Below are 24,303 nucleotides of genomic sequence, written 5' to 3' on the forward strand. Positions count from 1 at the left end.
TCCTAGGCCTATACCTCGACAACAACCTGAACTTCAGCACCCATATCCAACACATAACCAAAAAAGTATCCAAAACGGTTGGGATCCTCTCCAAGATATGATACTACGTGCCGCAAACTGCCCTTCTCACACTATACCATTCACTTATATATCCCTACCTCACCTATGCTATCTGTGCTTGGGGTTCAACTGCAGCAACACACCTAAAGCCAATAATAACCCAACAAAAACCCACAGTAAGAATAATCACTAAATCCCATCCCTGGCAACACACCCCCCCACTCTTCATAGATCTAAACTTACTCCCTGTTCAGTACATCCACACTTACTACTGTGCAATCTACATCTACAGGACCTTAAATTCCAATATTAACCTTGACCTAAAACGCTTTCTTGATAGTTGCGACAGAACCCACAGGCACAATACCAGACACAAACATCTCTATGACATTCCCCGTGTCCGACTAAACCTTTACAAAAATTCAATGTATGTCAAAGGCCCTAAAATCTGGAACACCCTACCTGAAAATTCTAAAACTGCAGACACATTCATCACCTTCAAAACTACCATCAGAAAACATCTTATCTCCCTGATACACCCTGTCAACTAATTACACGAATACCACCTGGTGGTTAACACTTACACTCACTCACCCATTTGACCATAAACAGAAATATCAATCTCAATCTCAAAATAATGAATCTTAACTAGTCATAAGTTGGCCTGTGATACTCCAATACTGAAACTATGTATAGTGCCAAAACAAAAGCATTCACATTGCTAAACTCACAAACTAGTATTTAGTCACTTAGCCATAATACCAACTTACCTCATAATTTTGTAATATTTTAAACTTAAGATTTAATTTAAGTCTGCCCGAAATGCCTAGCCATGCTAGGTGTTCTAGTGGTACACTCTGTAATTATTATTTTACTACATGTAAACAATACAATAACCAAATTCTGTAAACTCAGCATTGTAATCCTTATAGAGAATAAACTTTGAATTTGAATTTGAATTTGAATTTGAATGACATCATGGCATTTCAGTGGCATGACAAACGTGATGTCACATTGTTGACATCGGTTCACCGACACGAAATGGCAGACACTGGCAGGCAGAATGGAGAGACCAATGAACCCATTCTAAAACCTGCAGCTGTGATGGACTACAACCTCAATATGCGCTTACTGGACAAATGTGACATGCAGATTGGGTCTGCTGATTGTGTTTGGAAGAGTTATAAGTGGTACATACAACTCTTTTTTCCATCTTCTTGATATTTCCATGCTGAATGCTTATAATATGTACAAGCTGAAGACCAACAGCAATCCCAAATATGGTGAATATTGTTTGTCAGTCATCAGACAAATAATATTCAAGTACCAAGGAACAACACCTGCAACAGACCATCGCCCACAAGATTATCAACACGTACCCTCTCGTCTGAGGCCATATAACTGCCTCCTACTATTTTCAAGAAAACTGCTCAGAAGAGGTGCTATGTCTATGCACATACCACAAAATGCCCACAAAAACGAAGAGACACTCGTTTTATGTGTGAGGAGTGTAAAATACCACTGTACATATACCCATATTTCAAAGAATTCCACAAGCTACAGCAGTTCTAGGAAAGTGTCCAGTGACTACATTTGTATATATGTATATATTATAGAACTATGGTAATAAACAATTTTTTGTATTGTTTGTTTGTGTAAACAAGTTTTGTAAACAATATATTGATGAGAATCTTTGTACACTTATTGTGTTGTACACAACAAGTGTATATATGTACATTGCACTTTACTTTGGTCTCACAGGCCACATATGTTACCTGAAAAAATAAAGTAGTGGAAAAAACAAGAAACCTTTGAATGGGAGTAAAAAAAAATTTTACTGAGTGAGCGGCATTCACTGTTGTTGCCATATGCACTCATTTTCTGCCAACTTTACATCTCTATATCTCGGTAAGTACTGATTGCAAAAAAATTTTTTAGGCTTAAAACGCTCAGCAAATTAATCCTAACATTTTGGTAAGAAAAAGATTTTTTTTTTAATATTTTGCAACATAGGAAGACAGTTTCAGAATTGGGCTTGCGACAGTCAAAGGGCTAAAAGTGCAAAAGTGTGGATAACGGGCCTGAACATTTTTTATCTGAAAAGTCATTGTACAAAATCAGTCACATCTCATATAACTGATAATTTTGCTGACTTCTCAATCTCTTCATCGCTAAACTCATAATGTCTATTTCTCCTGCTCTCTGAAGTGTTTGATGAAAATCATTGGCCTTAAATCCCACAAAGTTGAAATCAGGATCACCATCACACAATTTTTTCCAATCATTAGCTTATGTGGTTTTTGTTTCCTTCCATGAAGCTGTAAGGTTGAAGATGGTAGACTTCAGGCCATATTTATTGATGTTTTGTAAGAGGCCTCTGGTATCTTTTTCTAAATCATCTTCCTCCTCAATCGTTAGCAATATTTCATTTAAGTATTGTTTCTGCAGGTTACAATAACTCCCCCTGATCCATAGGTTTGATCAAGGTGGCATGAGGGAGCAAAAGCACAGAATAATTCTACCATCAATGCTGCTAATTTTTTAGAATTGAAATGAACAGACAACAGAAGAGCCCTTTATGTTCTCAGGATCAAGTTAAGGACCTCTAGCTGGTACATGTGTAATTCAGGGATGAAATGTTAAAAAGTCAGAATTTTTTTAACACACTGGCCATCTTCCACCAAGGTAGGGTGACCCAAATGAAGAAACACTTTCACCATTATTCACTCTATCACTGTCTTGCAAGAGGTGTGCCAGTACCCCTTCAAACTGCAAATACCCCCACCTCTCTCTTTCAGAGTGCAGATACTGTATCTCCCAACTTCAGGACTCAAGTCTGACTGACCAGTTTCCCCTGAATCTCTTCACAAAATGTTACCTTGCTCACACTCCAACAGCTTGTCAAGTCCCAAAAGCCATTTGCCTTCACTCTCTCCTATCTAACATGCTCACACAAATCAGCCTTCCTTACTCTGTGACAGTCAATTTCAAAAGAATGAATGCGGGCCATAAAACTGAGTTGACACTCACCGGCCACATTGCAAGGTAACAATAACATCAGACACATCTGCAACCAATGGATTTTGTCAAGTCATTCTTCAAATCAACAATGGCAACTGATAATTCTGCAAACAAAGTCCACTGTTTACACAATGTTTGTTGTTTGCCACATATAAACTAAATAATGTAGATCTTAATACTACTGATTGTGAAAAGGATTTAGGAGTTCTGGTTAGCAGCAACCTAAAACCAAGACAACAGTGCATTAGTGTTCACAATAAAGCTAACAGAATTCTTGGCTTCATATCTAGAAGTATAAATAATAGAAGTCCTCAGGTTGTTCTTCAACTCTATATATCCTTGGTTAGGCCTCATTTAGACTATGCTCCTCAGTTCTGGTCACTGTATTACAGAATAGATATAAATGCTCTGGAAAACGTACAAAGGAGGATGACAAAGATGATCCCATGTATCAGAAATCTTCCCTATGAGGATAGACTGAGGGACCTGAATCTGCACTCTCTCGAAAGGCGTAAAATTAGGAGGGATATGATCGAGGTGTATAAATGGAAAACAGGAATAAATAAAGGGGATGTAAATAGCATGCTGAAAATTTCCAGCCACGACAGGACTCGCAGCAATGGTTTTAGGTTGGAAAAATTCAGATTCAGGAAGGATATAGGAAAGCACTGGTTTGGTAATAGAGTTGTGGATGAGTGGAACAAACTCCCGAGTACAGTTATTGAGGCTAAAACGTTGTGTAGTTTTAAAAATAGGTTAGATAAATACATGAGTGGGTGTGGGTGATTGTGAGTTGACCTGACTAGCTTGTGGTGCTGGGTCTGGTGCAGTGCTCCATCCTTGAGTGGAGATGACCAGGCTGGGTGGGTCATTGGGATAATCCGGGGGGTGGGTCATTGGCCTAATCCGGGGGGAAAACATGGACCTGCTCCGCTTGGGTCAGTAGGCCTGTTGCAGTGTTCCTTCTTTCTTATGTTCTTATATATTCTGTAAAGAATTTACTTTGTTCTTTATACAATACATTTACCCAGCAAATTTTTTCCATTAAATTCATTAAGTCAAGGTCTCTTAAATCAAGGTTTTACATTGACTTACAAGTACAAACTTCCTTTTCTGAATTATAAATATTTTTGTTAGTTTTTTACCAAACACAAATGTGCATGTTAATTTTATATATGTATATCTATATAGCAGGACTTGAGTACTGGAAATGGGAAGTACAATGCTTGCACTTTAACCCTTTGATTGTCGCAAGCCCCTTTCTGAAACTGTCATTCTATGTCGCAAAAATTTTGGAAAAAAAAAAAAAATTCTTATGAAATGATAGAGAATCTTTTCCCGATGGTAATGAGACCAAAAATACGAAATTTGGTCGAAAACTCACGGAATTACGCTCCGGTAAAGTTAGTGGTCTCGGCGACATATACGCATCGGCAATTTCGCCGACTTTGAGCCCTGTTTTTGGCCAATTCCATGTTCCAGTTGACCAAACTCATAGCTATTTCTTTAGAACTCCATTTTTTCTATCAGTTGAGTACAAGAAACCGCCCATTTACTGATTTGAACTACCCAATAAAGTGGTCAGAAATTGGCAATTTGGCCAATTTCATGCAAATTAAAAAAGATGCCAATTTCAAAATAGGGTCCAGAATAAACAATGTAGACATTCTTGGCACTAAAATAACATATCCTCTGTTCATTATTCATGTTTCTATTCCCTTCTTATATTGCTATTGCTTTCTATTTTGATTTTTTATTCATACAAAAAAATACAAAATTTACTGTTATGCAGACTACTGTATTATTGTAAAAATGGTATAAATAATATCAGTGCACTAGTGAAAGAATATTAGACTCCCCATTTGAAGTGTATTGGACGTGTGGTGTGATTTGCTTACTCCTGAACATTGGTAAAAATCAAACATTTCCGCTACTTTCAGCTCAATTTCAAGGTCGTTTTCATCGTGAAAGTAATGAAAATCATCTCTATTTCTGTAAAATGTTTTCCATTTTATCACCTGAGACCATGAAAACGAGAATACAATGATAAATACTATACGAAAATACACATCAAAGTCGGCGTTTTAATCCAAAAAAACGGTCAGTTTTTTTTCTCATTATGCACTGCATGCTGCAGGATTTTTTTTATGTGGTGTACACTGACCACACAGACCCATTCTCTCACATTTGGGCCTACCAGCTTTCTCCTGCTTGATTTGAAGCCGCTAGAATTTACGCGATAATTACATCCGAAGCAGTGGTGCGTAAGACGTATATTATTATTTTTTTATTATTATCACACTGGCCGATTCCCACCAAGGCAGGGTGGCCCGAAAAAGAAAAACTTTCACCATCATTCACTCCATCACTGTCTTGCCAGAAGGGTGCTTTACACTACAGTTTTTAAACTGCAACATTAACACCCCTCCTTCAGAGTGCAGGCACTGTACTTCCCATCTCCAGGACTCAAGTTCGGCCTGCCGGTTTCCCTGAATCCCTTCATAAATGTTACTTTGCTCACACTCCAACAGCACGTCAAGTATTAAAAACCATTTGTCTCCATTCACTCCTATCAAACACACTCACACATGCCTGCTGGAAGTCCAAGCCCCTCGCACACAAAACCTCCTTTACCCCCTCCCTCCAACCTTTCCTAGGCCGACCCCTACCCCGCCTTCCTTCCACTACAGACTGATACACTCTTGAAGTCATTCTGTTTCGCTCCATTCTCTCTACATGTCCGAACCACCTCAACAACCCTTCCTCAGCCCTGTGGACAATAGTTTTGGTAATCCCGCACCTCCTCCTAACTTCCAAACTACGAATTCTCTGCATTATATTCACACCACACATTCCCTCAGACATGACATCTCCACTGCCTCCAGCCTTCTCCTTGCTGCAACATTCATCACCCATGCTTCACACCCATATAAGAGCGTTGGTAAAGACGTATATATACGACATAAACAGTCAAAGGGCTAAAGGAGGGGTTTGGGATATTGGCAGTTTGGAGGGATATGTTATATATTTTTATATATGCTTCTAAACTGTTGTATCTGGGCACCTCTGCAAAGACAGTGATTATGTACAAGTGAGGTGAAAGTGTTGAATGATGATGAAAGCATTTTCTTTTTGGGTATTTTCTTTCTTTTTTGAGGATTTTCTTTCTTTTTGGATCACCCTGCCTCAGTGGGAGACGGCCGACTTGTTGAAAAAAAAAAATATTGAGATTGGTCAACAACTATAAACTTTTTTTACAAACCCTCCCAAAATCATTCACTAACCTTTGCAACATCTCTTAAGAATCCCCCAAAAGAACTGTGTAACTGACAAAGAGTATCTGTGACTACTATCATGTTATCATTTAAAATAAATGTTTGATCTGTATTCTCATACCCATACATTTGTCTGGCTCACAGTGCTCCATTCCAAGCTTACTTCTGACTGCTGAGAGCCACCTCCAAGGGTTATTTATCAGGTCATGAGGTCATTGGTACGGAGCTCTATCCAAATCCTTGGCAGTTATCATTGTTTTGGACATTCATCAAAGTGGTGTCCATCACCTCCAGAATCTCCCATTTTCAAAACAATAAATCATAATAATCCCTCTCAAGTAATCTCCACTTCACAGTCTTACACTGATCTGGAAATCTTTCTCATTCTTGTCAGTACCCCATGTTCACATGGAAGAGAGAAATATATTATGGGCAGGATAGCCCTTGTGGCTTAGCACTTCTTTTTGATTATAATAATAATATGGGCAGGATATGCTCTAACTCTGACAGTACAGCTATCTCACACACATGTTGCCTATCATACTTGATATAGAGCAACATCCTCATAACATTCTTGGTAGTTCTGTCTCTGGCTGTTCTTTTGAAATCCAGCGAGCCTTATCCTGATGCCTCTATTCCTGCCACCCCTAACTACATTGTATTTTTGTTCTTCAGCAAACATCCCTCTAAAGGGCATTTTTGTATGTATTAATACTTTGATTACCATGACTTACCTTACACAGTACAGTATTTACATACAGGTACAGTAAGGCCCCACTTATTTAGCAGGTTAGGTTCCAGGATAGTGCCAGAAAGCAGACTTTGCCATTTATAAATGCATATAAATGCCAGATAACAAGTTTACACTAACATATATTTAGTTAGCAATAGAACTAGGTATTAAAAAGTAAAATACACACACAGTACACTCATTATTTACCTCAAAATATTTGTAGTCTTAATGTAGGGCAAAAGGTGAGTAGTATTTACTCTAAGAAGTCAGGTGTGGTAGCCCACCTGGCCACCCCACCCACACATACTATACTACGATGCTTAAAGCTCCCTAGAGTGATAAAATGCATATACAGTACACAAGTTACTTACCTTAAAATATTTGTAGTCTTAATGGTCTTAATGTAGGGTGAGAGGTGAAAAGTATTTATTTGCAGAAAGTTGTGTTGGAGGTATGGCATCCTGCCTGGCCACTTATACCTACTATGACATTAAGCTCCCTAGAGCGATAAAATGCATATACAGGTACCATCCGACTTACGACCAAGCTTGGTTCCGACCAAGCTTGGTTCCGACCAACTGGTCCTAAGTCAGAATGGACGTAAGTTGAACCTTCCTACTGAATATCGACATCACACTTTTGTAATGATTTTATTTTATTGTTTTATTTTGGTATTTCATTTTTTCCTTTACTTTTTATGCTGTTAATACTGTATTTTATATCATAAGGTTTAGGATAAACACTGTGTACAACACAAACAATTGTTTATTTCCCAGAAATTTGGCATAAAAAACATGGTCGTAAGTCGGACGGTAGTTGTATAGTACACTTATTAATTACCTTAAAATATTTGTAGTCTTAATGTAGGGTGAGAGGTGAGTTTTATTTGTATGAAGTCAGGTTGGGAAGTATGGGTAGCCAGGAATGGCAGCCCTCCCCACCCCACCCACAAATCATGTAAACAAACCAGATGAATGTGTCTGGTTTTCGTCACAAGTCCTACAAGTTGCCTGGCTACCACAAGTCCTACAAGTTGCCTGGCTACCACAAGTCCTACAAGTTGCCTGGCTACCACAAGTCCTACAAGCTGCCTGGCTACCACAGGTTGCCTGGCTACCACAGGTTGCCTGGCTACCAAGTCTGCCTGGACTACATACCTACACCTACCTACATAACTACACAATATTTAATGTGGCCCAGAGACATATTATTACCATCAACTTACCATGTTCACTGAGTTTAATCATTTATAACAATTACCTTCAGATGCCATCACAAACAAAGGGAGAAGTAATGAATTATTCAAGCCGAGAATTATAAACAAAAGCGTTATGTATCAAGGGGAGTGACGTAATGTTTTCCCTCCGCCCGGCTACCACACCTCCATAGTATATAAACATAAAATGTTTATATCTTATGTAACGTGTTTCTTATATAATTTTGAAGAAAATATAATCGATGGATTAATGAAAATGTCTATATTAACGTAAAATACAGTGGACCCCCGGTATTTGATACTAATCCGTTCCTGAGAGCTCATCGAATACCGATAATATCGAAAACCGAATCAATTTTCCTCATAAGAAATAATGGAAATCAAATTAATCCATGCAAGACACCCAAAAGTATGAAAAAAAAAACTTTACTACATGAAATATTAAGTTTAATGCAATAAAAGGATTACAATAACAATAAAATAATTGACACTTACCTTTAATGAAGATCTGGTGATGACTGATGGGATGGAAGGAGGGGAGAGGTGTTAGTGTTTAGAAGGGGAATCCCCTTCCATTAGGACTTGAGGTAGAAAGTCCTTTTCTGGGGTTACTTCCCTTTTTCTTTTAATGCCACTAGGACCAGCTTGAGTCACTGGACCTCTATCGCGCAACAAATCTGTCCATAGAGCTCTGTACCTCCCGTTCCTTTACGATTTGTCTAAAATGGGCCACAACACTGTCATTGTAATAGTCACCAGCACGGCTTGCAATAGCTGTGTTAGGGTGATTTTCATCCATAAAGGTTTGCACTTCAACCCACTGTGCACACATTTCCTTAAGTTTTGAAGTAGACACAAAGGATTCCACAACTGGCATAGGCTTCTCAAGGTTAGCCCCAAACCCTTCAAAATCTTTCTTAATTTCCATACTAATTCTCACCCTTTTTACCACAGGGTTGGCACTAAAAGCTTTCTTGGGGCCCATGGTGACTTATTTTGTAGAAACAAGCACCAAACACAGTGATAATATGGATAATATGGAATGTACCGAATGTATCCTTAGATGCGCGCACACTGGCTGGCTTGTAAACACTGGCACACACGGGGCAGTTCTGGCCACACATGGACAGGTCTCGTACGAATCATATCGAATACCGGGTTTTCAATCGAATACCGAGGAAAATTTTTTGCGATATAATATAGAGAGAATGGAGCGAAACAGAATGACTTCAAGAGTGTATCAGTCTGTAGTGGAAGGAAGGCGGGGTAGGGGTCGGCCTAGGAAAGGTTGGAGAGAGGGGGTAAAGGAGGTTTTGTGTGCGAGGGGCTTGGACTTCCAGCAGGTATGCATGAGCGTGTTTGATAGGAGTGAATGGAGACAAATGGTTTTTAATACTTGACGTGCTGTTGGAGTGTGAGCAAAGTAACATTTATGAAGGGGTTCAGGGAAACCGGCAGGCCGGACTTGAGTCCTGGAGATGGGAAGTACAGTGCCTGCACTCTGAAGGAGGGGTGTTAATGTTGCAGTTTAAAAACTGTAGTGTAAAGCACCCTTCTGGCAAGACAGTGATGGAGTGAATGATGGTGAAAGTTTTTCTTTTTCGGGCCACCCTGCCTTGGTGGGAATCGGCCAGTGTGATAATAAAAATAATAATAATAAAAATAATAATAATAAGAGGAGGCAGTTAGGGTAAGATATAAACAGCTATTGGAGGATAGATGGGCTACTGAGAGCATAGGCAATGGGGTCGAAGAGGTATGGGGTAGGTTTAAAAATGTAGTGTTAGAGTGTTCAGCAGAAGTTTGTGGTTACAGGAAAGTGGGTGCAGGAGGGAAGAGGAGCGATTGGTGGAATGATGATGTAAAGAGAGTAGTAAGGGAGAAAAAGTTAGCATATGAGAAGTTTTTACAAAGTAGAAGTGATGCAAGGAGGGAAGAGTATATGGAGAAAAAGAGAGAAGTTAAGAGAGTGGTGAAGCAATGTAAAAAGAGAGCAAATGAGAGAGTGGGTGAGATGTTATCAACAAATTTTGTTGAAAATAAGAAAAAGTTTTGGAGTGAGATTAACAAGTTAAGAAAGCCTAGAGAACAAATGGATTTGTCAGTTAAAAATAGGAGAGGAGAGTTATTAAATGGAGAGGTAGAGGTATTGGGAAGATGGAAGGAATATTTTGAGGAATTGTTAAATGTTGATGAAGATAGGGAAGCTGTGATTTCGTGTATAGGGCAAGGAGGAATAACATCTTGTAGGAGTGAGGAAGAGCCAGTTGTGAGTGTGGGGGAAGTTCGTGAGGCAGTAGGTAAAATGAAAGGGGGTAAGGCAGCCGGGATTGATGGGATAAAGATAGAAATGTTAAAAGCAGGTGGGGATATAGTTTTGGAGTGGTTGGTGCAATTATTTAATAAATGTATGGAAGAGGGTAAGGTACCTAGGGATTGGCAGAGAGCATGCATAGTTCCTTTGTATAAAGGCAAAGGGGATAAAAGAGAGTGCAAAAATTATAGGGGGATAAGTCTGTTGAGTGTACCTGGTAAAGTGTATGGTAGAGTTATAATTGAAAGAATTAAGAGTAAGACGGAGAATAGGATAGCAGATGAACAAGGAGGCTTTAGGAAAGGTAGGGGGTGTGTGGACCAGGTGTTTACAGTGAAACATATAAGTGAACAGTATTTAGATAAGGCTAAAGAGGTCTTTGTGGCATTTATGGATTTGGAAAAGGCGTATGACAGGGTGGATAGGGGGGCAATGTGGCAGATGTTGCAAGTGTATGGTGTAGGAGGTAGGTTACTGAAAGCAGTGAAGAGTTTTTACGAGGATAGTGAGGCTCAAGTTAGAGTATGTAGGAAAGAGGGAAATTTTTTCCCAGTAAAAGTAGGCCTTAGACAAGGATGTGTGATGTCACCGTGGTTGTTTAATATATTTATAGATGGGGTTGTAAGAGAAGTAAATGCGAGGGTCTTGGCAAGAGGCGTGGAGTTAAAAGATAAAGAATCACACACAAAGTGGGAGTTGTCACAGCTGCTCTTTGCCGATGACACTGTGCTCTTGGGAGAGTAACATTTATGAAAGAGGGTTATTCAAAAAGGGAAACCGGCAGGCCGGACTTGAGTCTGTGGAGACTGGAGATGTATGGAAGTACAGTGGGTGTGAAGCCTGCACTCTGAAGGAATATAATGCAGGGTGTTAATGTTGCAGAGGGCTGAGGAAGGGTTGTTGAGGTGGTTCGGAAAACTGTAGTGTAAAGCAGGGGTCCCTTCTGGCAAGACAGTGATGGAGTGAATGATGGTGAAAGTTTTTCTTTTTCGGGCCACCCTGCCTTGGTGGGAATCGGCCAGTGTGATAATAAAAATAATAATTTTTTTTTTTCAGCAAGTGGGCCATCTCCCACCGAGGCAGGGTGACCCAAAAAAAGAAAGAAAATCCCCAAAAAGAAAATACTTTCATCATCATTCAACACTTTCACCACACTCACACATTATCACTGTTTTTGCAGAGGTGCTCAGAATACAACAGCTTAGAAGCATATACGTATAAAGATACACAACATATCCCTCCAAACTGCCAATATCCCAAATCCCTCCTTTAAAGTGCAGGCATTGTACTTCCCATTTCCAGGACTCAAGTCCGACTATATGAAAATAACCGGTTTCCCTGAATCCCTTCACTAAATATTACCCTGCTCACACTCCAACAGATCGTCAGGTCCCAAGTACCATTCGTCTCCATTCACTCCTATCTAACACGCTCACGCACGCTTGCTGGAAGTCCAAGCCCCTCGCCCACAAAACCTCCTTTACCCCCTCTCTCCAACCCTTTCGAGGACGACCCCTACCCCGCCTTCCTTCCCCTATAGATTTACATGCTTTCCATGTCATTCTACTTTGATCCATTCTCTCTAAATGACCAAACCACCTTGACAACCCCTCTTCTGCCCTCTGACTAATACTTTTATTAACTCCACACCTTTTCCTAATTTCCACACTCCGAATTTTCTGCATAATATTTACACCACACATTGCCCTAAGACAGGACATCTCCACTGCCTCCAACCGTCTCCTCGCTGCTGCATTTACCACCCAAGCTTCACATCCATATAAGAGTGTTGGTACTATTATACTTTCATACATTCCCTTCTTTGCCTCCATAGATAACGTTTTTTGACTCCACATATACCTCAACGCACCACTCACCTTTTTTCCTTCATCAATTCTATGATTAACCTCATCCTTCATAAATCCATCCGCCGACACGTCAACTCCCAAGCATCTGAAAACATTCACTTCTTCCATACTTCTCCTCACAAATTTGATATCCAATTTTGCTATATCTAAATCATTTGATACCCTCATCACCTTACTCTTTTCTATGCTCACTTTCAACTTTCTACCTTTACACACATTCCCAAACTCATCCACTAACCTTTGCAATTTTTCTTTAGAATCTCCCATAAGCACAGTATCATCAGCAAAAAGTAACTGTGTCAATTCCCATTTTGAATTTGATTCTCCATAATATAATCCCACCCCTCTCCCGAACACCCTAGCATTTACTTCTTTTACAACCCCATCTATAAATATATTAAACAACCATGGTGACATTACACATCCCTGTCTAAGACCTACTTTTACCGGGAAGTAGTCTCCCTCTCTTCTACACACCCTAACCTGAGCCTCACTATCCTCATAAAAACTCTTTACAGCATTTAGTAACTTACCACCTGTTCCATATACTTGCAACATCTGCCACATTGCTCCTCTATCCACTCTATCATATGCCTTTTCTAAATCCATAAATGCAATAAAAACTTCCCTACCTTTATCTAAATATTGTTTACATATATGCTTCAATGTAAACACTTGATCTACACATCCCCTACCCACTCTGAAACCTCCTTGCTCATCCGCCATCCTACATTCTGTCTTACCTCTAATTCTTTCAATTATAACCCTACCGTACACTTCTCCTGGTATACTCAGTAAACTTATTCCTCTATAATTTTTACAATCTCTTTTGTCCCCTTTCCCTTTATATAAAGGGACTATACATGCTCTCCGCGAATCCCTAGGTACCTTCCCCTCTTTCATACATTTATCAAACAAAAGTACCAACCACTCCAACACTATATCACCCCCTCTTTTAACATTTCTGTCATGATCCCATCAGTTCCAGCTGCTTTACCCCCTTTCATTCTATGTAATGCCTCACGTACCTCCCCCACACTTACATTCTGCTCTTCTTCACTCCTAAAAGATGGTATACCTCCCTGGCCAGTGCATGAAATTACTGCCTCCCTTTCTTCCTCAACATTTAAAAGTTCCTCAAAATATGTATACAAAAGAGTAAGGTGATGAGGATAACAAAAAAAAAAAAATAGGTAATGAAAGATTAGATATCAGATTGGAGAGAGAGAGAGTATGGAGAAGGAAAATGTATTCAGATATTTGGGAGTGGACGTGTCAGCAGATGGGTCTATGACAGATGAAGTGAATCATAGAATTGACGAGGGGAAAAAGGTGAGTGGTGCACCGAGTAGTTTGTGGAGACAAAGAATTTTATCCATGGAAGCAAAGAGGGGAATGCATGAGAGTATAGTTATACCAATGCTCTTATATGGGTGTGAAGCATGGGTGGTGAATGTTGCAACAAGGAGAAGGCTGGAGGCATTGCAGATGTCACGTCTGAGGGCAATGTGTGGTGTGAATATAATGCAGAGAATCCATAGTTTGGAGATTAGGAGGTGCGAGATTACCAAAACTATTATCCAGAGAGCTGAGGAGGGGTTACTGAGGTGGTTCAGACATATAGAGAGGATGGAACAAAATGGAATGACTTGGAGAGTGTATAAATCTGTAGTGGACGGAAGGCAAGGTAGGAGTCTGTCTAGGAAAGGTTGGAGGGACGGGGTAAAGGAGGTTTTGTGTGCAAGTGGCTTGGGCTTCCAGTAAGCATGCGTGAGCGAATGGAGACAAATGGTTTTTAGAACTTGACGTGTTGTTGGAGTGTGAGCAAGGTAACATTTATGAAGGGATTCAGGGAAACCAACAAGCTGAACTCGAGTCCTGGAGATGGGAAATACAGTGCCTGTACTCTGAAGGAGGGGTGTTAATGTTGCAGTTTTATAATTGTAGTGTGAGTGTGCCTCTGGCAAGACAGTGATGAAGTGAATGATGATGAAAGTTTTTCTTTCTTTTGGGCCACCTGCCTTGGTGGGAAGCAGTTGATGTGTTAATAAAAAAAAAATAGTTACTTTAGAATATTACAAGTATTTTGAATTTCAGATTGAAGAAATTTGACTATAGAATAATGAAACTTCTCATTAAAATTATTACTATATTATATACCAGTTTTGAAGAGGGATAAAACTTTTTAAACAGTCAATGATTTTCATACTTTCCTAAAAACCTTACCTACTTTATAGCATCACATGAAACTTGTACTTTTTAATAAAAAAAATAGTTTAAAATACAGAATTTTGCTGGATATCTACATGTCAAACGAATGCTAATTACAGTGGTACCTTGACTTATGAGTTTAATTCGTTCTGTGACCAAGCTCATAACTCAACTTGTTCATATATCAAATAAATTTTCCTCATTGAAATTAACTGAAATGCCATTAATCCGTTCCAGCCCCCAAAAAACCACCCCACATTTTATGTTACAGGTTTTTAAAAAAGGAAAATGTATTTATAAATAAGAAATATTGTATAAAAACATAATAAAAGAGAATGTAAAGAAATAAACTTTTTGTATAAAGTGTATTTACCTTGGAGATCAGACAACTTGGGCTAATGGAAGATGCTGGTGGAGGTGGAGGGTGGAAAAGGTAGGCAGAGGAGATTGGAAGAGTTCATTTCATTCATTCATTTCCTTCATGGGTTTGTGCCCTAGCATCTTCTCCTCCTCTGCATTTTTGTAAGTCCTCCTTGGCATCTTCTTCCAGAAGAGCCCTGTCTCGTCACAGTTGAAGACTTGCTGAGAGATATATCCTTCAGTTGCTATCACTTCTGCAAAAGTTTTGAGGTAATCCTCAGCTGCCTTCACATCCAAGCTTGCTGCTTCACCATACCTGACAACAGAGTTAATGCCAGTCCTCCTTTTAAAATTGTTGAACCAACCCCAATTGGATTTAAACGATTTCTCCGATGCTTTAATTAAATGAACATCATCCTCTTCTTCTCAGCACTGTCCTTTGCACTTACAGTGAACCCTCTGTTTTCGTCAATATCCGTTATCGCCAATTTCCGTTTTGGCCAAATTTTTTCGTCAATTTTTGGCTTCTGTTTTTGTTGATCATACAGAACCTGCTCAGTGCCCAGCCCTCAGACAAAGCCACCTCCCACACGCATTCTCAGCCAGTGTAGCATTGTTTCTCGGTGAGTGAACACATCCTGCCAGGTCATACGAAACATTTCATAATAATCCATTGTTTTTGGCACTTGTTTATTGTGTGTGACTGCTAAATAAGCCACCATGGGCCCAAAGACAGCTTCTAGTGCCAGCCCTTTGATAAAGAATGTGAGAAACACGATATAATTTAAGAAAAAGTTTGTAGAAAATTCGAAAGTGGTGGTGGTAGTAATGGTGGTAGAGGGTGGTAGTGGTAGAGCATGGTAGTGATAGTGCTAGAGGGTGGTAGTGATAGTGGTAGAGGGTGGCAGTGATGGTGGTAGAGGGTGATAGTGGTTGTGATGGCGGTAGAGGGTGCCTTCTTCAGTGATTCAGCGATTCTGCTAACTCCTCCAATATTGTTGGAGTTATATAGGGCTACAGAAAACACCGCTGCCTCAGCTGCAGCCTTCACCACCACCATGGACGGTTTATTCTCTCAGTGGCCCTTATACATCCAACAACACCAACACAACACCAGTCGTGACATAATGATTTACTTTATTAATTCTAGAGTGTATGTCATGTTTCTATGTTATTAATATTGTTTATTATGTCATATTAGTTGAATTATGATAGATAAATTAGCCATAGAGTTGATATTAGTGTCATATTCTCCAACAATAAACTTGCCTCCCTCTCTCCTCCACCCCATCTGCCATACACCAACAAGTCTTCAATAAAAGTAGGTGTGATGTTAAATGTTCATTTATACATTTTATTAGTGCTTTACATTTATTTGTCATTCTTTTCTGTGTGTAAATCTATATTTAAGCTAGGGAAGGGAAGTGACCCCTGATGAGGACTTGGTACCTAGAGTCCTTATGGAGGGGGATTCCCCTTCCAAACAATAACCTCTCTTCCCTCTCCCCTCCTCCCTGTCTTCCATCCATCAACAACAGCCTTCAATAAAGGTAAGTGTCATGTGTAATGTTCATTCTTTTGTGCATGTAAATCTATCTTTAAGGTAAAAAATTTTTTTTTTGTTGATACTTCTGGGTGTCTGAAATGGATTAATTCCATTTACATTATTGCTTATGGGGAAAATGGTTTTGGTTTTGGCTGATGGCTCTGGAACGGATTAAACATGAAAACTAAGGGTCCAATGTACTTTCTTAGGGCCCATGGTTAGAAAAAAGAATTTTGGCAAAATAACTGCACAAAAAGCACAAAATGCAAGCACAACATAAGAAAGATGCTTCCACAGCAAGGTAACCACGTGCACTGAACGAGTGAGACGCGGGATGCTGGGTGGATGCTGTGGCATTCGCTGCACCAACTAGTGGCGGCATATCTGAAGTTCACTCATAACTCGAATTTTGGCTTGCAACTCAAAGCAAAAAATTGACCAAGCGATGGCTTGTAACTCGGAAAACTCAAAAGTTGGGGCACTTGTAAGTCAAGGTACCACTCTATATGTATAGAGACCATTCACTTACCTTTGTATCATACTGGTCAGGGAAAGTGACAATCTTATCATGAATGTCAGCATTCCTGGCTGCATCTTTAACTTCTTCATCAGTTGCAGTTACTCTTCCATAGCGTATGTTATAGCTTAAATATAAATAAATGCAAATTGGTTTTAACAAAAATCTTTTAAAGAAATAACTTGAATTTCTTTATAATTAATCAGATTATTTTGTATTGAGTAATCAGTACAGGTACAGTAATACAAATGATAACCAAGGAAAAATTAGAACAAACATGATAAAAAGATGTAGCATACAAATGAGCATTAAAATTTTTTAATATAACAGTAGTTTCCCATTAAAATAGGGTAACACAAAGATGAAAACAAGTTGACCATCGCTCAGCTTTAACAGTTTTTCCAGAAGTTCATGAACACTGAGATTCCATTGATCCACCCAACTGTAACATTCCCACCCATAACTCAGAGTATACTTATCCATTTAAAATTCCAACAGCATGTCAAATGTTAACATTTGTTTTAACACACATAACATCTCCCACCAAGGCAGCATGACAAAAAAAAAAAAAGGAGGTAAACACATTCACCATTATTCATTCAATCGCTGCCTTGTCAGAAGTGCACCTACATCACAGTTCAGACAGTCTTCCGAACTGCAACATCCTCACCCCTCTTTCAGAGTGCAAGCACTGTACGTCCCACCTCCCAACATACAGTCTCCTCTTCATGAAAGCCAAAGCTTCATCAAATATTTCATAGTAAGGAATGAATACTGTCTAACATACATTCTAGAGAGAGTTCTGGGGGTCAACGTCCCCACGGCCCGGTCTGTGACCAGGCCTCATGGTGGATCAGGGCCTGATCAATCAGGCTGTTACTGCTGGCTGCATGCAATCCATCATCATTTACACAATGTCACATTATAATGTATGATGCCACTGATTTACTTTGCATACAAAACAATATTATTGGAAGCTCCTGCTGAACCATTCATACTGATGATCTCATACAATCTCCTATTCTGCCCTGTAATCTTCCCTTTAGCTTTGTCAGTAATATATTAATTATTCCCTATCTACACATTCTGCTCTTAAAAAAGAACTATATACTTACAAAATAGATTCATTGAAGAGTACAGTGTCCTGAGGAACAACTCCTATGGCTTGTCGTAAAGATTTCTGTGTGTAATCCTTAATATTTATATCATCAACACTGATACTACCTTTGTTTATATCATAAAAGCGAAACAGGAGACGCATTATTGTACTCTTACCACTGCCAGTAGGACCAACCTGTAAGTTCATGAATGTAATTACTTCTTAGTACAATCCACACTGTGATGAACACACTAATATCACAGAGAAACATTTTGTGCAACAATATGGATCTTATAATGAGGCACAAAAAATTTACAAATATTAACAACTATAACATTATGGCAGCTGGTCTTCTCTATTAATACTGGACTACACTACAGTAGGGCTCCACTTTACAGCGCTCTGCTAATACGGACATCTCAAATTACGACCAAAACTCACTATACGGCTCTCCCACCTGACTCTCTAATACGGTCACCATGCCCCACCTGGTGTGTTTACATCTGTGAGCTCCACATCTCTCCATTATGTCTGGAAACTTTCCAAAATTTCAAGTGTTTTAAAGTTATTACATATTAAATATGTACTCTGATAATTATATTTATCTGTATCTGTACCTAAATAAACTTACACACTGTGCTGGCATGCAGGTGCACATTAAAATCACTAAGAGTGTCTCTCTAGTCTTGATGCCATATTAACCCTTAAACTGTCCAAATGTAGATCTACATTTTCACTGCCAGTGCTCAGGATATTTTGAAAAGAAAAAAAAAATAGTTTTTCTTTTAAATTAAAGGGGGCAATTTCCTGTGTATAATAAGACCAAAACAAATAATTTTAGGATCAGTACTAAGACTGCGAAGTTGGCACCAGATGCTCATCTGATGGCAACATGGAGTCCTGCCGCTTGCAGAAGTGTTGCCGATATACCTTTATTTCTCGTTTTTTTTTTTTTAATTTATATAATTACAAATTGTAGTGGTGCTTGTGATTTCATAGCCAATGTTTGTTCTGACACTAACATTAGGTACTCAAATAGTACTCAAATACAGTGGAACCTCTACTTGCGAGTTTAATCCGTTCCATGACCTTGCTCGCAACTGGATTTACTCGTTTGCAGAGTCAATTATCCTCATTTAAATTAATTGAAATGCAATTAATCCGTTCAAGTGGAATTCTGTACTTCAATAATTTTGCTAATTTCAACTCTACTACAGCTTATTTATCTATCTCACTTCATCTAATATGACATAATAAATAATATAAATAACATAGAAACCTAATATATACTCTAAAATGAATAAAATATGTCATTCATGTAGTGGTACGGCGGTGTCGGCGGTGGAGAAGAGTTTGTCTGGACACCGGGCAAAATACTTCATGAATAATTTCGCTAATATCATCTATACGGCTTATTTATCTATCACAGTTCATCTAGTATGACATAACAAACAATATGAATAACATAGAAACATGATATATACTCTAGAATGAATAAAATATGTCATTCATGTATTGGTATGGGCGGTGTCGGCGGTGGACGAGAGTTTGTCTGGAGACCGGGCAAAATACTTCATGAATAATTTCGCTAATATCATCTATATGGCTTATTTATATATCACAGTTCATCTAATATGACATAACAGACAATATAAATAACATAGAAACACGATATATACTCTAGAATGAATAAAATATGTCATTATGTAAGAGGTGGAGGCAGCCACAACCGCTTCCTTTTTGTTGTGGTAAACACTGCCATCTAGTGATGGCCTTTTGAAGCCGTCTATTATTATAATTATTATATGTAGTACATTATTATTATATATATATTATTATTATACATATTATATTATTATTATTATTATTGTATACTATTATTATTATTATTATTATTATTATTATTATACATATTGTTATTATTCGTATTGTTATTATACATATTATTAACCCCTTCAGGGTCCAAGGCCAAAATCTGAAGTGGTGCTCCAGTGTCCAAGAAATTTTGAAAAAAAAAAAAAATATATTTTTTCTAACAGAATTAAAGAGCATATTTTTGTGAAGGTAATAAGACAAAAAAAAAAATTTCTGATCAGTACTTACCGAGATACAGTGCCAAGAAGTTTGTCAAAAATGATGTGGTGGCGGCAACATCGATGAATTCCACATACGCGCATTACTTTATTTTGCGGTTTTTACATTTTTTCTTTTCTTTTCCAATTTTTTTCTATTCCTACTAACATTTGGGGCCTGAGAGACCAATACTGTATATAATGTATATATATAAACTCACTGTATTGAACACAATAACTGCACTAAAGTTATTATCATATCATTGTTTACCACTGTTGTTTATTACAATAAACATGCACAAATCTTGTATAATACTAATGTTCTATCAGATATTTACATATTTACAACCACTGGACATGGTTTTAGAACTGCTGGAGCTTGTGGAACTCCTTGAAACAAGGCACCATGCACAGAGGCACCTTACATTCCTCACACATAAACCGAGTGTCTTTGCGTCTTTGTTGCCGTCGTTTTGTTTGTGCACAGACAATGCATCTCTTCTGAGCAAATTTCTTCTGAGTTGAAGGAAGTTGTATTATGAAATGATCACCTTCCCTCCTCAAACACTTGGGTATATCCTGAGGAATTCGAGGACCGTGTTGTATAGCAGGTGTTCTTACCTGGTACTTCATTATGAGTTGTCTGACAACAGACAAACAAAATTCACCATACGGTGGTCTGTTGCCAGTCTTTATTTGGTACATATTATATGCATTGAGCATTGAAATGTCCATGAGATGGAAGAAAAGTTTCATGTACCACTTGTAACTCTTACGAACACAGTCAACAAAACCAATCTGCATGTCACATTTGTCAACCAAGCGCATGTTTTGTGTATAATCAATCACTGTCACTGGTTTTCGAATACGTTCATTAGTCACTCGATCAACTTTGCCACTGTCTTGCATTTCATTACGGTGAATGGTTGTCAACAATGTGACATCTCATTTGTCATGCCACCGTAATGCCATGATGTCATTGGCAGTGAACACCTGCACGTCATCACCATGAGCACCTGCGTTGAGCCTGGGCATATGTTTACGATTAGAATGCACTGTGCCACACACATCTGTCTTGTTCACTCACATGAAATCACTGAGTAATGGGCTTGTGTACCAGTTATCGGTATATAATGTATGCCCCTTACCAAGATAAGGTGCCATCATGTTTCTCACTACGTCACCTGAGATACCCAATAACATCTTGGTATCTTTCAATGTTTTGCTACCCGTGTATACAACAATATCCAACACCAGGCCACTGTCACAATCACAGAGTACAAACAGTTTTATACCAAAGCGTTTCCTCTTGCTCGGTATATACTGCTTGAATGACAGTCTACCTTTGAACAAAATCAAAGACTCGTCAATTACAAGATTCTTGAATGGATAAAAGTATATGCTGAACTTTTGCTTGAGATACATGAAAACATTTCTAATCTTGTATAACCTGTCACTTCTGTCAGGCCTGGTTTTGTCAGAGAAGTGCAACATACGTAACAGTAAGATAAACCTGTTCACTGGTATGATTTCACTGAAGACCGGGGTAGAAATTAGCCGATCTGTGGACCAGTATGCTTTTATATTATGCATATACATATGAGGTATAAGCATTATTGTTGCAAAAAGCAAATACATTTCTGCAACAGTCGTCTCTTTCCACCTGTGTAGTCTTGACTGTGGTGATAAGATCGTATTTGCCATGGTGTACTCAAAATACTTATTAATTTTCCCTGACAAGAATTTCCATCAATGGCTAGTCAAAGAATAATTCAAAGAATTCCAGTTCATTGGCTGTGGTTCCAAGGGGACAAGTAGGTAGAATTCCACTTTAAGAGTCATCAAAGTGGTGAGGCTTGGGAACAAAATGGGATTTTGCTGCCAATCCCACATACGGTTTGCTGGTGGATACTGGACATCATAGGCTGGTTGTGCGGGTGGTTGTGGTTGTGGTGGGCTGGTGGCTGACGCTCCGCTTTGTCCTTGAACTGACGAGTCAGCAGCATGGGTCCCAGCGTGGCTTGGTGAGTTACGCATGGTGGTGCCACTACCATCACCACTAACACCATTCACTGATGCCTGTGGTCTATCCATGCCAAGTGTAGCCACATCATCCTCACTATCACTATCTAAAACTGGTGTAGGGCCATGGGATATACTCCGGGATGTACTCCGTCCCCTGGGCACAGCATAGGGTACACTACCCGAGCGCATGCGGCGGCGAACATACCGACGCTTCACTGGTGAATATGATTCCTCACTATCACTACTCGAATGATCGTCGAGAGCAATAAAATCACAATCCACGTCACTATCATCATCATTACTGAAGTCAGAGGCCTGACCACGCGAAAATATTAGTTTTCTCTTGCATTGAGGAACAACCGACCGTGAGTCACAAGTGCCCACACCAGAGGTAGAAGGTTGAGGATCGTCAGGGTTTTCTGCACTATTATCGATATCCTGGTCATTCTTTTCGGTCACTAACTGATCAAGGCCGTAGAATTCGTCTTCATTTCCACTTCTATCAGTGTCAGAACTATCAGATAGGAAGAGGAGAGTCCCAATTTTCCGGGGAGTGAGAGCTGACTTGCGACGAGGCATGGTGAACAAGGGTAACTGAGCTGGCGTTCCCACAATGCTACGCGGGCGCCTAGATTTTTTGTTTATGGTGCACACCCACCATGCAGACCCGTTCTCTCACATGTAGGCCTATGAGCGTTTTCGCGCTAAATTTGACGGCGCTAGAATTTTGGCATAGATCTACGGTTTGGACACTCAACGTGAAGCCGTAGATCTACGGGACGGACCCTGAAAGGGTTAACCCGTAAATGGTCCAAGCAGATCTACGTTCACATGTGTAGTGCTACAAAAGTAGATCTACGTTTTTTTTACATATTTTCAAATATAACAAAAAAAAAAGTAGATCAAAGTTTTTTTTACACATTTTCAAATATAAAAAAACAAAAAGAAGATCTACATGTACTTTTTTACATACTTTCAAATGTTGAAAAAACGTATATATACATTTGGACCGTTTACGGGTTATTATTATTATTATCTTTATTATTATTATTATTATTATTATTATTATATAAATTATTTGTAATTTTTATTCACACAAAAAATATAAGATTTACTGTTATTCCTTATTGCAATATGTATTTGTATAAATAATGTCAACCCATTCACTACTGCATATTGGAATGGACAGTGACATCATTTTTTTACTCTGAAACAGCCAAGCAATTGACCATTTGTCCTAGGCTGAGCTAAATTTCAAGGCACTTTTCGTCATGAAAGCAATCAAAATCATATCTATTTCTGTAATATATCTTCCATTCCATCAAATGAGACCAAAAAAACAAGAATACAACCATAAAAACCATATGAAATTACTGCTAAGGGGTGGCTAATTGCTGAGAAGTGAACTCCATTATTTATGCTTAGATTTCTTTCATCATCATCATTATTATTATTATTATTATATAAATAATTTGTAATTTTTATTCACACAAAAAATATAAGATTTACTGTTTACACTGAAACAGCCAAGCAATGGACCATTTCTCCTAGGTTGAGCTCTATTTCAAGGTACTTTTTGTCGTGAAAGCAATCAAAACCATATCTATTTCTGTAATATATCTTCCATTCTATCAAATGAGACCAAAAAAACGAGAATACAACCATAAAAATCATTCGAAATTAACACTAAGGGGTGGCTAATTACTGAGAAGTGAACTCCATTATTTATGCTTAGATTTCTTTCATTTTTGGTGTACATTAAGAAGCATCTTTCCATCATACATTGCCCAAGTTTTAATACGATAGTCCAACAAACAAATGAGATACAATTCCCAAGATCAAGAGCAAGAGCCCCTCACCAGTGTCACGGAACCTGCCTTGAGGTCTGCTCGCTTGTGGAAATTTTGCTCGAGTATGGAAGCAAAAAATCAACCCATCGACTACTTGTATTTGGAAAAACTCGCACGTGGACATGCTCGCAAGTAG

The 24,303-nt window shown here is 38.7% G+C and overlaps 1 protein-coding gene across 4 annotated transcripts in view; it reads right to left on the reverse strand.

Moving 5' to 3' along the window:
* The window catches only part of Hmt-1 (ABC transporter ATP-binding protein/permease Hmt-1), a 284,462-nt gene that overhangs the window by 25,549 nt on the left and 234,610 nt on the right, over positions 1-24,303 (reverse strand). For all 4 annotated transcript variants that reach the window (XR_011393767.1, XM_070098648.1, XM_070098647.1 and 1 more), the window contains 2 exons: positions 18,237-18,415; positions 17,134-17,248 (listed from right to left, as the gene is read on the reverse strand). Coding sequence is in view for 3 of the 4 variants with exons in the window: in XM_070098648.1 (XP_069954749.1) it covers positions 17,134-17,248; positions 18,237-18,415 (294 nt within the window). In the remaining variant the exon portion in view is untranslated. The remainder of the gene's footprint in view (positions 1-17,133; positions 17,249-18,236; positions 18,416-24,303) is intronic.

The sequence above is a fragment of the Cherax quadricarinatus genome, chromosome 63 (assembly GCF_038502225.1).
Source record: "Cherax quadricarinatus isolate ZL_2023a chromosome 63, ASM3850222v1, whole genome shotgun sequence".
Classification (NCBI taxonomy): Eukaryota; Metazoa; Arthropoda; class Malacostraca; order Decapoda; family Parastacidae; genus Cherax; species Cherax quadricarinatus.